Source organism: Amblyomma mixtum, chromosome 10 (assembly GCF_055824585.1).
Source record: "Amblyomma mixtum isolate Tamu chromosome 10, ASM5582458v1, whole genome shotgun sequence".
In the NCBI taxonomy this organism is placed as follows: domain Eukaryota; kingdom Metazoa; phylum Arthropoda; class Arachnida; order Ixodida; family Ixodidae; genus Amblyomma; species Amblyomma mixtum.
The window spans coordinates 91,989,482-92,005,319 of record NC_143021.1 but is presented as its reverse complement, the minus strand read 5'-3'; the positions used below and the strand labels follow the sequence as shown (position 1 = coordinate 92,005,319).

At 48.0% G+C, this 15,838-nt stretch overlaps 1 protein-coding gene across 1 annotated transcript; it reads right to left on the bottom strand.

Moving 5' to 3' along the window:
- Positions 1–10,627: 10,627 nt before the first annotated feature.
- Positions 10,628–15,124, bottom strand: LOC149326419 (dnaJ homolog subfamily B member 1-like). Its single transcript, XM_089564574.1, has 2 exons — positions 14,668–15,124; positions 10,628–11,091 (listed from the first exon to the last, which is right to left on the bottom strand). Exons 1-2 carry the CDS (start codon positions 15,122–15,124, stop codon positions 10,628–10,630), a joined length of 921 nt encoding a protein of 306 aa, XP_089420700.1.
- Between the last annotated feature and the right edge of the window lie 714 nt (positions 15,125–15,838).

Here is a 15,838-nt window from a genome sequence, read left to right as displayed (position 1 = left end):
ATCAAATACTGCCAACTGCCTCTTGGCAGTCAAAGCAGGAGTGGATACATTGTTCTTGAACAATTGCTAAGGTGAGTTTAACAGCGGCAAAGAAAGAAAACATGCTATTGACAATCAGCCATGAAGGAATGTGCACAATCAAAAAACACACACACAAAAAAAGAAGGAATACACTTTGAAAGGCGGACGGCAAAGCAAGAAGCGTTGTAAAGAAATACTTGCAGCATCATAGATAAGATGACACGGCTGTAACAAAAGATTCAACTGAGGGCATGTCAGCTACTTCATAGGGTAAGGCGTTCCACTCAGCTGTGGTTCGAGGAAAGAATGATGAACGGTAGGCGTTAGTTTTAACCTGCGGCATTACAATTGTTTTGCTGTGCTTGCCTCTCGTTTTCCTGGATTCGTTGAAGTGCATGTAATTATGAAAATTTATTTTGACATGGTGGTTGACAATACTGTACATCATTTGTAGGCGGTGTAGTTTGCGGCGCATTTCTAGCGACGGGAGCCCAGCTCGTGTTCTCAGGTCTGAAACAGAGATACTTCTATGATAAGCGTTAAAAATGAATCGAAGTGCTTTCTTTTGTACCCCTTCATTGTGATTGATGTTTTTCTTAGTATGAGGGCCCCAAACAGTGTCAGCGTAATCAAGAATTGGCCTAACGAGTGTCGTGAATGCTGCAAGTTTTGTTGCACTAGTGCAGTGCCTCATGCGGTGCTTTAATAACCACAGCTTTTTTAGTGACGCCGACACAACATATTCAACATGTGCGTTCCATGTTAATTTGGAGTCAATTATAACACCAAGATATTTGAAGTTGTCAACCCGCTTGACATCAGCATTGTTAATTTTGTAAGTATATATTAACGGATTTTTCTTTCTTGTGACCATCATGTGGGCACATTTAGAGACATTTAGGTTCATACGCCAGGATTGACACCAACTGGTAATTGCAGAGAGGTAATCACGTAGCACAATTTGATCTTGCACAGATTCGATGACCTGGTACACGATGCAGTCATCGGCAAAGAACCGGCATTGTACAGAGGAATCCAAAGACAGGTCATTTAAATAGATCAGAAAAAGAAGAGGTCCAAGGACAGAACCTTGTGGTACACCGGGTAATACAGGGGCAGATGAAGAAAGTGAGTTTTCAATGCAGACATACTGTTGTCGATTGGATAAGTAACAATCAAGCCAATTCAAAATTTGTTCATTTTGCAATACACTTTTTAGCTTAAGTAATAACCTTTTGTGACAGACTCGGTCAAACGCCTTTTCGAAGTCGAGGAACAGTATATCAATTTGCCCACCCCGATCCAAAGCTACCATGAGATCATTAGTAGTGTGTAGTAGTTGCGTAACCGTGGATAGGCCACGTCGAAAACCGTGCTGTCCCTCAGGAAAGAAATTATTATTTTCCAGAAAACTGCTTATATGCTTAAAAATAAAGTGCTCCATTACCTTGCTAGCGGCTGGCCGTCACGTTACAATATATTAGTCTCAAATCACTGTATCAAACCATTATTAAACTTTTAACAACTTAAAAATATTACGCAAATAAAATAATAAAATTTTGTATTTACTGCGCTATTCGCGCTAAACATGACATCTACATGACGTCACGCTACGCCGTCGCGGCTCGCGGCGTCGCGGCCGCGGAAACCGAAAGTTTAGTTGGTTTAGTGCTTGCGCAGACGACGTAGCTGGTAACGAGCAAAAAGGTCGTTGTGTGCGTACAACGCAGCTCGATTCTTTTTGTGCGTCCACGTTAGCAGCCTTTGGCATTCCTCTCCGTTACCGGCTTGGAAAGAGCGGGTTTATTCTCGTGCAACTCAGCCTGGGCATACATGTTCTAGCTTTCGTCGACTCGTCCATGTCTCGTCGAGATGACACCTAAATAATTAAATATGTGGAAGCGCCGGTGCGAGTATCTGTACAAGGCTGATGCAAAAGTGCCAGGGCGTACTGAGCTTCGACTCCGCTCCGCACAGTTTCAGCAGCAAGGCAGCGCTGCAGCTGAACAAGAACGAAGTGCCGCTGAAGGTGAATCCCTCAGCCACACCGCTGGTTTGCACCAATGGGAACATTATTATCTCGGAGAACATGGTGAAACCTCTGGTATTGTGCACCGCACTCCTCCGTCCTCCATCGACGTGGATTCCGAAGGAGATGAAGACGGCAGTGAAAGTGACAGCGAAGAGTCCTCAAGCGACACCGATGATGAAAATTTTGTCAGTGATACTGAGGAACAGGTATGGCCTGTTTAGTTTGTTTTCTTTACTCTCGCTTTCTTGTGATGGGGAAGTGTTGCAGTGTGGTTCGAAAGGATCCGATTATGAAGTGTCTGCCGCGTGAAAGGTGTCCATTAATTATTACACAATTTTTCCTTTATGTTATGATCGCGATCCCGCGCGAATGTAATTAACTCTCTGAAATTTAGAGTTAACTCAGAATTTTTGCAATTATCTAACGCTGTACAATATACGCGCGTGAACGATAGAATTCGCGATAAGGAAACGACCTGTACGTCATATTACGTGCGCTGTCGCTTTTATATTTTGCCATTGCAAAAGGCTTGTTTTGAGGTTGTTCCGTAGAAGAGCCAGCATTCCGCCTCCGCCGCGGCTCACGGGCAGCAGGGCCGAGCTAAAGACGCGCGCGGCAACGATGCCGCCCTGGACCGAGAGCGCAGGAGCAGAGGCGCGGCATGTGTTCCCTCTCGATATTCCCCGCGCGGACTCCTCAGCGAAGTTGGCGCTCTCCGCCTTCCCCACTCTCGACTTGCGAGAGCTATCTGCACCGTAATCACGCGGGCGACCGCGCGACGGCAGTTGCCTGCTGTCGTTTCTGTTTTTGCTATGCTCTATTATTTTCCGCTGCTTTTGAGCATGAACTGTCATAATGCCGTGTGGTGTCACGTTCCAAAAGAGAAAAAGCCGGATGCGCCGACGGCGCTGGAGCGCGGCGCGTTGTGTCAACTGCGGTCCCTCGTTGCTATCGGCGTTCCTATCTCGTCAATTCGTGCTTTATCGTCACGAAAGTTTGGCATGATTGTGCCAAATTTCGAGTAACTCAGCTCCAGGTAACAGATCGATGGTGTAGCAAGGTCAGCTGCCGCAACGTCTTCGTTACATGGCAGTCTCAAATGCATGCGCTTCAAGGGCGGCGTTGGGAAATTGAGAAACTTCGTAATATCGAAGAATTCGCTACATGGACGTTCGTTACATCCAGATTTAACTAACAAATTTAAAGGTCCCATTAAATGTGCTCAGGTGCCGCCGCGGTGGCTCAGCGGTTATGGTGCTCGGCTGCTGACCCGAAAGACGCGGGTTCGATCCCGGCCGCGGCGGCTGGAATTTCTTTGGAGGAGAAATTCTAGAGGCCCGTGTACTGTGCGATGTCAGTGCACGTTAAAGAACCCCAGGTGGTCGAAATTTCCGGAGCCCTTCACTACGGCGTCTCTCATAGCCTCAGTCGCTTTGGGACGTTAAACCCCATAAACCAAACCAAACCAAATGTGCTCAGCTTTTGAACCATCACTATATCAGCGCATGGCAATAAAGCATTCATCGCGATCTATATGGACCATTCAAATTATTTTCATGAGAAAGCCATAGGTTAATTGTATAGTATTTGTATTTACAAATAAAGAAAGCCACAGTAAGATGAGATAGAGCAATAAGCTTGAAAGAAATTTTCTCTGATAATATGTGACCATATATCTTGCACAAGGTATAAGATGATTGAAGCTATTCAGAGAGATCTTGTTCTGCAGTCACCTCAACTGAGCTAGCAGGCGAAGGTTAAGGGTGACGTAATGAATCAGACGAATTAACACTGAACATCATAAAATGAGAGGAGTACAATCCTTAAGCAACATTTCTGTCCTGCATGTGAAAAAGTCTTATCATGTGCGAGTTTTCCCACCTTAAGAATCCATATTGGAAGTTGCATTTTTGTTTTGCATTTCCAGAGTGCCCAATTGTACCCTGGATCCCAGGTGATGCAAAAGGAGAGCCTACTAATGGTCGTGGCATTCAGCCTGCGTCACAGGCTTTCCAACGAAGCAACTGAGGACCTATTTCGGCTTGTTGAGCTGCACCTGCCTACTGACACATCCACTGCCAAGACAACTTTCACACTTCTGAAAAATTTTCAAAATTTTGAATTGCTGTCGTCCAATCACTTTTACTGTCCATCGTGCAAAGCGTACATTGGTGAGGACAGTGGTGAAGGCCTTAGCTGTGTAGGTTGCAATTCAGAGTACTCAGCACAGGAGTTGACAAAAAACTTGTCATTTTTTGTTGTCTTGAGCATCGAACAACAACTGCAGAAAATTTTGGAGGTCCACTATGCAGACATGAATGTGATATCAGAAAGTGAGCGGCCATTAAGTTATGACGTTTCATGCATTAAGCAAAGCCTTGGCTATGGCAGGTTGCCACTATCCCCAGGAGACATCACCTTAACAGGCAAAACCGATGGGTTTCCTTTGTACAAGTCTTCTGGATATTCTGTGTGGCCTCTGGAGCTTACAGTTAACGACCTGCCAGCCCTTAAGCGCTCTGAAAACATGCTCTTGGGTGGTGTATGGTTTGGACACGACAAGCCAGATATGAATGCCTTCATGGCACCCTATGTCAAAGAGATGAACCATCTCGCAAATGCAGGCAGGGTTTTGCTGGTCTGATATGCATGGCAATCAGCATACCTCAAAAGTATTTGCTGGCCCCTTCACCGTGGACACAGTTGCCAGGGGGATAGTCATTAACATGACCATGTTCAGTGGGGCCCATGGCTGTGCGTGGTGTGAAGACAAGGGCACCGTGGTGGTAAAGGGATCAGGGCATGCAAGGGTGTATCCCCTTGGCCAGAAAGAGCCAAAGGCCACAACTTCTGCATCATTCAAAAGGCATGCCAGAAAAGCTGAGTCACAGGGCACCCCGAGCCGAGGGATTAAGGGAGCCAGCATACTGCTTACACTCAGCTACTTTACATTTTCTGTCAACTTTGTTCTGGACCACATGCACGCTGTCTGTCTAGGATTTGTACGCTCCACAACCAGCATGTGGCTGAGCGCAAGGAAAAAGAAAAATTTAGCTTAAGTGCCCACGTTGAACAGCTGGATGTACGTTTGACGTCCCTGCAGCCTGTCCATGAGTTTTCGAGGCTACCACGTTGGCTAACAGAGCGGGCATACTGGAAAGCCACCGAATGGCTTAATTGGCTTCTCTTCTATTCACCTGTTGTTCTTCAAGGCATCCTGTCAAATCCATATTTTGATAATTGAATAGAATTTGTTGAAATAATGCATATCCTTTTAGGTTCATCCATTGCTCTTGATAAGCTTGACAACACACAGCAAAGAATGATTCACTTCCTTGAAAAGTATCAGAAACTTTACGGCACAACAGAAATGAAGTACAATACGCACCTTCTATTCCATTTGACTGAAACAGTGAGAAACTGGGGACCATTATGCTGTTATTCAGCTTCTCCATTTGAGTCAATGAATGGAACATTGACAAACCTGTCAAAGGGACGAGGCATGCTCACAATCAAATTGTATCAAAATTTTCTTTGACAAAAGCTGCCTCTATTCTTTGCTTGCCATCACCCCTCAAAGGAGCAGTTAAAAACAATGCTACTCTATTTATTGTTAGCCTCATGAAAGGTTACAAGTTGAAAAAGGATGCACTTACTTTGAGGTCACGTGTAGTTGTTCATGGGATAGGCAAGAGCTCAAGCAGTGGGATTTTAAAAAAAACTCACACATTCGGGCTTCACATTCACCACTGCTTGTGCAGACAAGTATCGTCGAGTGAACTCTTTTGTATTTTGTGACAGTGTATTTGCACGCATTGTTGGCATGTCTTTTGGATGCCGTTGTCACTGGCATAATATTTCCTGCGTCAAGAGCATTGTAGTCATGGCTGAAACAATGCAGACAACAAGCAATGTCCTCAAATCACTGCCTGGGGAGTTTGTTGCTGTAAAGAAAACTGGCATAACTACACCTATCAATGCAAACAATATGATCAAGTGTATAGGTTTGTTATCAAATGGACAAATATTTTTGGCAAAGTTGCATGATGGCATTATCAACTGCTAACGTGTTCACACTTAAGAGTCGCATCTGAAAGGTAGCAGCCGTCGCAGTTGTCTGAAAAGTGCAGTCATGCTGTGCTGTTCGCTCTTGCTATCTGTAATGTGGAAGATAACCTAGGGCCCTTCTTTACAGCAGGCTGATTGCAAAAGACATTGCTGCTTGGTGTCACATTCTGAAGTGAAAAATTCCTGTGATGTATTACAAATCCATGTGTTGCATTAACATAGAAGGCAAAAGGGTTCACACTATATGCATAACTTGCAGTACCAACAGTATCAAAATGCACTATAATCATTAGGAGCAGCAACGTATAAGTAACATTATAATTTATTAAAATATTATAGTATAGTGCAGAGTATATAACTCGCTGGAATCTGCTTGTTCTGGCGAGGAGCAAAGTCAACACTTTCGTAGATATTACACTGGTCAAAGTGCAAACCAGACCAAATTCATGATTCAGGTAAGGACCACTATATAGTCATGCATAGAGTCCTTTATTTGAGGAGGATGCAGGGCTCAACTGTGGTTTTGTGTGCGGCTTTGTGCTTACAGAAGAGCAAATTACAACACACTCAACTGGGGTCTGAAGCAGTGCAAAAGAATGCAACCATGAAGGAATGTGCAGAAAGAACATATCAAACCAATTAACCACAATTGTGGGCTTGCGAGCAGGGCTCAGTATTTTAAATGTACTAGTTTTGAACTCTTTTGCCTAATTTCGTGCTGTGCATCACTGTTGAGATTACCTACCTCGCTTCTTCTCTAAACATAGGGATATGATGAAAAGGTATATGGTGATTTTTACCCTTTGTCACTATGAAGTGTATTTTGCAGATATGAGTGTTTTGATTGCTACAAACTCAAATACGTTTTTATATATCATACCACTTGGTTGAGTAGTAGTGTTATTTACTTTTCATATTTCAACATTCTTAAAGCTTTCACCTGCTGGCAGATTTGATCATTCCTGCAGCATGAGTGTATTTCTTCACATTCAGTCTTATTCAATTTCTCCATGTTTGAAGTGGCTGCACGAGTATAGTGCACAAGCGTATTCCTTTTTTCTACACCGTGCAACAAAACTGAAAATAAAAATAATGGCATTATGAACAGAAATGCTGAGGCTGTGGCTATGAGATAGAAGAATAATTTAAACCACTTTAGGCTCTTTTTCACTATAAAAATAGCAAGTGCCAAATGCTGAATCGGGATCGATATGAAACAAAATAGAATTGGGATCAGTATGAAGCTAAATGTAAACAACTCAATTTCTGTTAATTCCATAGTTGACTCAGTTGGTCCCAGTTCTGATTTTTGGGAAATTTAAATTCATCATCGTATAAATGTTCTTCCATTCTGGTTTCAACCTAATTAAAAAGTAATTTTATTGCAGCAGTTTAGCTGTTGCAAATCTCGCCGTTTGAATTACGGACTTGTATATGTGCACTAAAATAAATGCTCATTTGTATTGTTGCATTTCTTGTACTTGCTAGATTTTCACTACATGACTGAAACGAAATGTGAGCACCACCTGTGAATAGAACACAAAGTTTCAATTTTTTACGTTCACAATTGTTTACGTTACAAAGTTATAATAAGCAATAGCGATTAATTTCCTACTTAAAGGGGGTTATGAGCAACTAGCATGCAATTTCAGATCTGTGAAACACGTTGCATGCAGCCTTGCTTTCTATAAAATTATCTTTTTTTTTCAGTGGATATGAAGCAACATATTGAGTAAAAACTTTTATTTCATGAATGCTGGTATTAACAGATACAGCTCCCTGATTCTATGCCATAGGTGTTGTGCTTATGTGTATAGCATTTCAAGCCATTTCCTGCACACTGTGTCAATTGTATGTGAAGCATGAAGGGCTGGCTGGGTGAGTGAACTGCAGCATTTAGGTTGCACAGGATGCAAAAGCCTGGACAGCTGCATATGTTCTGTGGCTGTGCTGCGTCGCTGAGCGATGAAGTACAGTAAAATGTTGCTGATTTGCATATATTTCTCTGTAGTATAATTTATTTTCCTGTGTTCCATAGCTAGAGAAGACAAAGTGCCTCACTTTTGTACTTTACTGGAGAGGTTCTTTCGTTCACCTGCCCACAAAGCTTCACCCCTTTGTTCTTTTGACGCAGAAAGCACTTCACCGGTCTGTTAAGCTCCTTAGTCATACCTTGAAGCTTGAATTCCACCCCTCTTATCTAGATTTGAACTTCTTACTATGCAGACTTACCACCACAGATATTAACCGCGCTTGCACTGACCACAGTCAATTTTTGTTGTCAGCCCTCCTCATTTTTAGGCATTCACCACTCTTGTTTTCACACCCTGGTGGTTATTTATATGCGGCCATTATTTTGTCCTTTAAATGGCCATCTATATAGCTTATAACCTTCTAGTGCTCAGCAGTGGGACCACTAAACAAATTGCGTTTGATGACATCTATCTCAGCCGTGCTAAATTTATCTGGTTGCATACTTTGAATGGCTCATTAAAGGATTATTTAACAAATCTCCCCAGTAACATTGACATGGTAAATGACACCTCACAGTGCAACAAAAAGGCAAGTGTGGTGTGACACCTTGCAAAGCAAAAAAAAGCAAGCATGGTGATATTCTATTCACCACCGGATTGATCTTTTCGTCTTTGCCTTCTTGATTTCACTCCCATCTTCCCTTCACAGTTCCTGGCAGCAGTACTTGCTGTGCAAGCTGTACTACCCTTTTTCTTCATTAACAGCCATTGCCAATTCAATAGCACTGTGCTGATCCCTCACTATGCTCACTGACTCTCTTATCAGAAGAATATTCAATTCACTGCTTTTTCTTCATCTGTGCCTTGTTTCTTTCAATACTTTTATCTTAAAGGTTAGAGGGGGCACCTTACACTTATAAAATCAAGTTCGAGATAGAGGCCAAGTTTTTTGCTGTCTTGTCTTGGGAACGTATGCCATTGTCGTTATTAAAACGTAGTAAGCAGAGGCGTCTTGTGGGTAGCAGGGAACAGTATAGGACAAATTTTGCGCCACTTCCCCCCTTGACCTCGTCTGTGCACACTTGTGCTGGTAAGTGCCAGCTGTAGAAAAGCAGAGTAAGGGGATTATTACCAGCATCTGTGAATCAGCATCATTTTGCACGCCATTACTACTAGCACTGAAAAAATACGATATGCATATATGTGCAGTCTATACAGTATGGAACAAAAGTTTGCTGCGGAAGTTCCCCTTTATTTTTTTCACGTTTGTGGTTTTTCGTTCGCTCCGCACTCAGTCATATTTTCTCGGTTGCATATTATGCAGACGTTCTCTTGTAGTTTGTCATTGAATAGTAACTTCCTGATTCTTAACTTTTATTCCGTTCATTGTGTTTGCGAAATCCCTGCTACTCATTTCACGTAGACCGTCGACATATATTACGGATTGCTCCCCCCCCCTTTCCCCTCCTCCGATTAAGGGAATCAGACTTGGATTCTTTGAGACTGAATAAATTATGATGATTTTGAACTTTCGTGGTATATGTTATTTCGCGGTATTTCACTCCAGCCTTCCTCTTCTCTCTCATGGCATGGTTGAGGGGCTGAGTTGAGAGTGAGACAGTTTTCGCGCCTTTCATTCCCTCAGTAGTGTTCCTCCTTCTTCCACGGTATCCACTCTTCGCATGGTTCCCGTGGCAGTCACCATCCGGTTACGCACTATACAACTACTATGATACAAAACCTAGCGGCCGGACCATTAACGGGCGTCGCTAGGAAAAAGTTCGAGCCTGTTTTTCGTCGTTTTAGACAGTATTGGTTGATGTTGTCTCAGTGGACAGTTTAACCAACCAACACGCATACGATATTTGTGACATTATCCGTGACGTCATACTATAGTCGAAGAAGAGGCCGCCGGCGAAACCAACCCGGCCAGCATCGATTGCGACCATCCCGTGCGGCTGGGCCGCTCCTAAGTCTCCTCCCCCGTAAAGGGGGGTGAGACAGAGCGGCCCAGGCGGTGTGGTTCTTATCTGTTGGACAATAAAAGTTTTCAACAACAACAACAACCCAGTTTCGGCTTCCTGGTTTTCGCGTTTCTGTACTTGCTTTCCACATTATACTGAACAATTTTAATCGGAACTAAGACGGGGAGGTGCACGAAATATAATGCGGCAGCCAGCTCAAAATGTTCGAAAAACTGGAGTTGCCTTTTAAATTTCTCCCCATTTCTGCCGTCCCCTAGTGCCTTCAATTCCCTTCTCTCGTTGAATTTCCTTCCACAGTTGCCTTTAACGGACCATAGGTCACCCCATCACTGCATTACATGCCCTGCTTGATGCCTGATGGAAGGTGATGTATTCCACGCCAGAACAGAAAGCCCACCTCGTCGGGAGTTATCCTGGCTGTGTAGTGAATATGCGCTCCATCTCTCTTGAACACTGGGTGCTCCTCGCCGCGTACGACGAACACAATGTCCGCCGGGATGGTGCCGGGAAGCCCCTTCGCGATGGAACCTGATCTTGGTTCCCGCCTTCTATCCGGGCTTCACGTTGATCGTGAACACCTTCTCCTCAGAATGGAGCATCTGGCCATCCGGTGACATGACCAGCCTACTAATCCTCTTTTCTATGGTGCAACCATGGAGAACCTTGTGGAGGCTGAGGTACAGGTCGTACTCCACGGCAGGGTTCTGTTTCATTTGGGTCTTCTCAGTGCTGTCTGGTGTTTTTGAATTTGCTGAAAACTCCTGGAAAGGTTCGGGATTAGGACTGTACGGGGCGTTGACGCCTGGCCCGTGCTGGTATTTGCTCGACTGTCCTGCAATGCGCCCGTCCCGGAAAATCCCTCCGCCCAACGGAGTGCCGAAGCCGAATGGCGTGTTCTGTGCCCTGCCCGACGCTCCAGCGAATAGCGTGTCACCGCTGCTCGCGCTCCCCGATGTGGTACTAGAGCCGAACCCAAACGTGAACGGTGCGTCCTCTGCCTTGCTAAACAGCCCTGTGAATGGTGTGTAACCTGTACTCGTGCTCTGCGATGCGGTGCTACAGCCGAACCGAAAGCCGAATGCTGCGCTCTCTCCCTTGCTGGACGGCCCTCCGAATGGTGCGTAACCTGTACTCGCGCTTCCCGATGCGGAGCTAGAGCCGAACCGAAAGCCGAATGGTGCGCTCTCTCCCTTGCTGGACGGCCCTCCGAATGGTGCGTAACCTGTACTCGCGCTCCCCGATGCGGTAGTAGAGCCGAACTGAAAGCCAAATCGTGCGCTCTCTCCCTTGCTGGACGGCCCTCCGAATGGTGTGTAACCTGTACTCGCGCTCCCCGATGCGGAGCTAGAGCCGAACCGAAAGCCGGATGGTGCGCTCTCTCCCTTGCTGGACGGCCCTCCGAATGGTGCGTAACCGGTACTCGCGCTCCCCGATGCGGTGCTAGAGCCGAACCGAAAGCCGAATGGTGCGCTCTCTCCCTTGCTGGACGGCCCTCCGAATGGTGCGTAACCTGTACTCGCGCTTCCCGATGCGGAGCTAGAGCCGAACCGAAAGCCGAATGGTGCGCTCTCTCCCTTGCTGGACGGCCCTCCGAATGGTGCGTAACCTGTACTCGCGCTCCCCGATGCGGTAGTAGAGCCGAACTGAAAGCCAAATCGTGCGCTCTCTCCCTTGCTGGACGGCCCTCCGAATGGTGTGTAACCTGTACTCGCGCTCCCCGATGCGGAGCTAGAGCCGAACCGAAAGCCGGATGGTGCGCTCTCTCCCTTGCTGGACGGCCCTCCGAATGGTGCGTAACCTGTACTCGCGCTCCCCGATGCGGTGCTAGAGCCGAACCGAAAGCCGAATGGTGCGCTCTCTCCCTTGCTGGACGGCCCTCCGAATGGTGCGTAACCTGTACTCGCGCTCCCCGATGCGGTAGTAGAGCCGAACTGAAAGCCAAATCGTGCGCTTTCTCCCTTGCTGGACGGCCCTCCGAATGGTGTGTAACCTGTACTCGCGCTCCCCGATGCGGAGCTAGAGCCGAACCGAAAGCCGGATGGTGCGCTCTCTCCCTTGCTGGACGGCCCTCCGAATGGTGCGTAACCTGTACTCGCGCTCCCCGATGCGGTGCTAGAGCCGAACCGAAAGCCGAATGGTGCGCTCTCTCCCTTGCTGGACGGCCCTCCGAATGGTGCGTAACCTGTACTCGCGCTCCCCGATGCGTTAGTAGAGCCGAACTGAAAGCCAAATCGTGCGCTCTCTCCCTTGCTGGACGGCCCTCCGAATGGTGTGTAACCTGTACTCGCGCTCCCCGATGCGGAGCTAGAGCCGAACCGAAAGCCGGATGGTGCGCTCTCTCCCTTGCTGGACGGCCCTCCGAATGGTGCGTAACCTGTACTCGCGCTCCCCGATGCGGTGCTAGAGCCGAACCGAAAGCCGAATGGTGCGCTCTCTCCCTTGCTGGACGGCCCTCCGAATGGTGCGTAACCTGTACTCGCGCTCCCCGATGCGGTAGTAGAGCCGAACTGAAAGCCAAATCGTGCGCTCTCTCCCTTGCTGGACGGCCCTCCGAATGGTGTGTAACCTGTACTCGCGCTCCCCGATGCGGTGCTAGAGCCGAACCGAAAGCCGGATGGTGCGCTCTCTCCCTTGCTGGACGGCCCTCCGAATGGTGCGTAACCTGTACTCGCGCTTCCCGATGCGGAGCTAGAGCCGAACCGAAAGCCGAATGGTGCGCTCTCTCCCTTGCTGGACGGCCCTCCGAATGGTGCGTAACCTGTACTCGCGCTCCCCGATGCGGTAGTAAAGCCGAACTGAAAGCCAAATCGTGCGCTCTCTCCCTTGCTGGACGGCCCTCCGAATGGTGCGTAACCTGTACTCGCGCTCCCCGATGCGGTGCTAGAGCCGAACCGAAAGCCGAATGGTGCGCTCTCTCCCTTGCTGGACGGCCCTCCGAATGGTGCGTAACCTGTACTCGCGCTCCCCGATGCGGTAGTAGAGCCGAACTGAAAGCCAAATCGTGCGCTCTCTCCCTTGCTGGACGGCCCTCCGAATGGTGTGTAACCTGTACTCGCGCTCCCCGATGCGGAGCTAGAGCCGAACCGAAAGCCGGATGGTGCGCTCTCTCCCTTGCTGGACGGCCCTCCGAATGGTGCGTAACCTGTACTCGCGCTCCCCGATGCGGTGCTAGAGCCGAACCGAAAGCCGAATGGTGCGCTCTCTCCCTTGCTGGACGGCCCTCCGAATGGTGCGTAACCTGTACTCGCGCTCCCCGATGCGGTAGTAGAGCCGAACTGAAAGCCAAATCGTGCGCTTTATCCCTTGCTGGACGGCCCTCCGAATGGTGTGTAACCTGTACTCGCGCTCCCCGATGCGGAGCTAGAGCCGAACCGAAAGCCGGATGGTGCGCTCTCTCCCTTGCTGGACGGCCCTCCGAATGGTGCGTAACCTGTACTCGCGCTCCCCGATGCGGTGCTAGAGCCGAACCGAAAGCCGAATGGTGCGCTCTCTCCCTTGCTGGACGGCCCTCCGAATGGTGCGTAACCTGTACTCGCGCTCCCCGATGCGGTAGTAGAGCCGAACTGAAAGCCAAATCGTGCGCTCTCTCCCTTGCTGGACGGCCCTCCGAATGGTGTGTAACCTGTACTCGCGCTCCCCGATGCGGAGCTAGAGCCGAACCGAAAGCCGGATGGTGCGCTCTCTCCCTTGCTGGACGGCCCTCCGAATGGTGCGTAACCTGTACTCGCGCTCCCCGATGCGGTGCTAGAGCCGAACCGAAAGCCGAATGGTGCGCTCTCTCCCTTGCTGGACGGCCCTCCGAATGGTGCGTAACCTGTACTCGCGCTCCCCGATGCGGTAGTAGAGCCGAACTGAAAGCCAAATCGTGCGCTCTCTCCCTTGCTGGACGGCCCTCCGAATGGTGTGTAACCTGTACTCGCGCTCCCCGATGCGGTGCTAGAGCCGAACCGAAAGCCGGATGGTGCGCTCTCTCCCTTGCTGGACGGCCCTCCGAATGGTGCGTAACCTGTACTCGCGCTTTCCGATGCGGAGCTAGAGCCGAACCGAAAGCCGAATGGTGCGCTCTCTCCCTTGCTGGACGGCCCTCCGAATGGTGCGTAACCTGTACTCGCGCTCCCCGATGCGGTAGTAAAGCCGAACTGAAAGCCAAATCGTGCGCTCTCTCCCTTGCTGGACGGCCCTCCGAATGGTGCGTAACCTGTACTCGCGCTCCCCGATGCGGTGCTAGAGCCGAACCGAAAGCCGAATGGTGCGCTCTCTCCCTTGCTGGACGGCCCTCCGAATGGTGCGTAACCTGTACTCGCGCTCCCCGATGCGGTAGTAGAGCCGAACTGAAAGCCAAATCGTGCGCTCTCTCCCTTGCTGGACGGCCCTCCGAATGGTGTGTAACCTGTACTCGCGCTCCCCGATGCGGAGCTAGAGCCGAACCGAAAGCCGGATGGTGCGCTCTCTCCCTTGCTGGACGGCCCTCCGAATGGTGCGTAACCTGTACTCGCGCTCCCCGATGCGGTAGTAGAGCCGAACTGAAAGCCAAATCGTGCGCTCTCTCCCTTGCTGGACGGCCCTCCGAATGGTGCGTAACCTGTACTCGCGCTCCCCGATGCGGTGCTAGAGCCGAACCGAAAGCCGAATGGTGCGCTCTCTCCCTTGCTGGACGACCCTCCGAATGTGTAACCTGTACTCGCGTTCCCCGATGCGGTGCTAGAGCCGCCAGGCCCAAAGCATCCGTCCCTGAACCCGAAGCTCGTGTTCATGTTTTCCTGTCCTTTGGACTGCGCAGAACTATTGTTTTTCGCTTGTTCGCCGCTGCCGGGTACATCGCGTTTGAAGTCGTCCTCTTTAAATATGTTGTCGTACACCTTTCGCCTTTCTTTGTCGACCAGCAACTTGTATGCCTCGGCGATTCGTTTGAACTTCTCCGTGGCGCCAGGCGTCTTGTTTTTGTCCGGGTGGTACTTCAAGGCGAGCTTCCGGTAGGCCTTCCTGATCTCATCCTCGCTGGCTTTTCTGGTGATTTCGAGGACCTCATAGTGGCTTTCACCCATGGTACCTTGTAAAATGAAGCAGATAGGCAGTACGCCTTTTAGTCCATTACATTCAGTTCAGTTCAAGTGAATGTTTGTCAACACTGCACAAGAACGTTATGGATGATTAAAGGCCTGACTAGTGCGCTGAAGACATTTTTCAGGCATCAATATTCAACATACATGAACATATATTCAATCTACATCAAAAAGAAAGCAGATTATACTATCATGGACTTACATACGGATACAAGAAAGCTACAGAAACACTGAATATACACTGTAAAAAAATTTGAGAAAAACAGAAAATGCATGGCAAATTTAGTGACATAACAACTCTGTTTTTGTCTATTTTCTGCTTTGTCTTTCTTAGTAATTTTACATATGTTGTCTGTTATTGCTTTTCTGTAGTTCTACAGAGATGTTTGTTCCAGATATCTTGTTAAAAAACAGGCTATTTGGTAATTGCACAGAAATTTTCTGCGAGTGCATTTTCTGTAATTCTACAGAAATTTTCCCTCCATAGTTGTTGCTATAACAGGCGGATTGATAATCAAGCACAATTTTTCTGTTAGCGCTGTTTCTGTAATTCTACAGATCTTTTCACTCCTTATGCTATTTTGTAAGAGCACACAATTGTTCTGTTTATATATTCCTTGTCATTTTGCAGAAATAGGTTTTAACCCTGCACTCACAAGACCCTACACTACCAGATTTAAGAAAAATGGGCGCTGT

Excerpts from the sequence above, each read along its gene's own strand:
- LOC149326419 (XM_089564574.1), bottom strand. The coding sequence starts at position 15,124 with ATGGGTGAAAGCCACTATGAGGTCCTCGAAATCACCAGAAAAGCCAGC. Across the intron at positions 11,092-14,667 it reads CACCGCATCGGGGAGCGCGA|GGCTGTTTAGCAAGGCAGAG; the intron begins GTACAGGTTACG and ends CACCATTCACAG.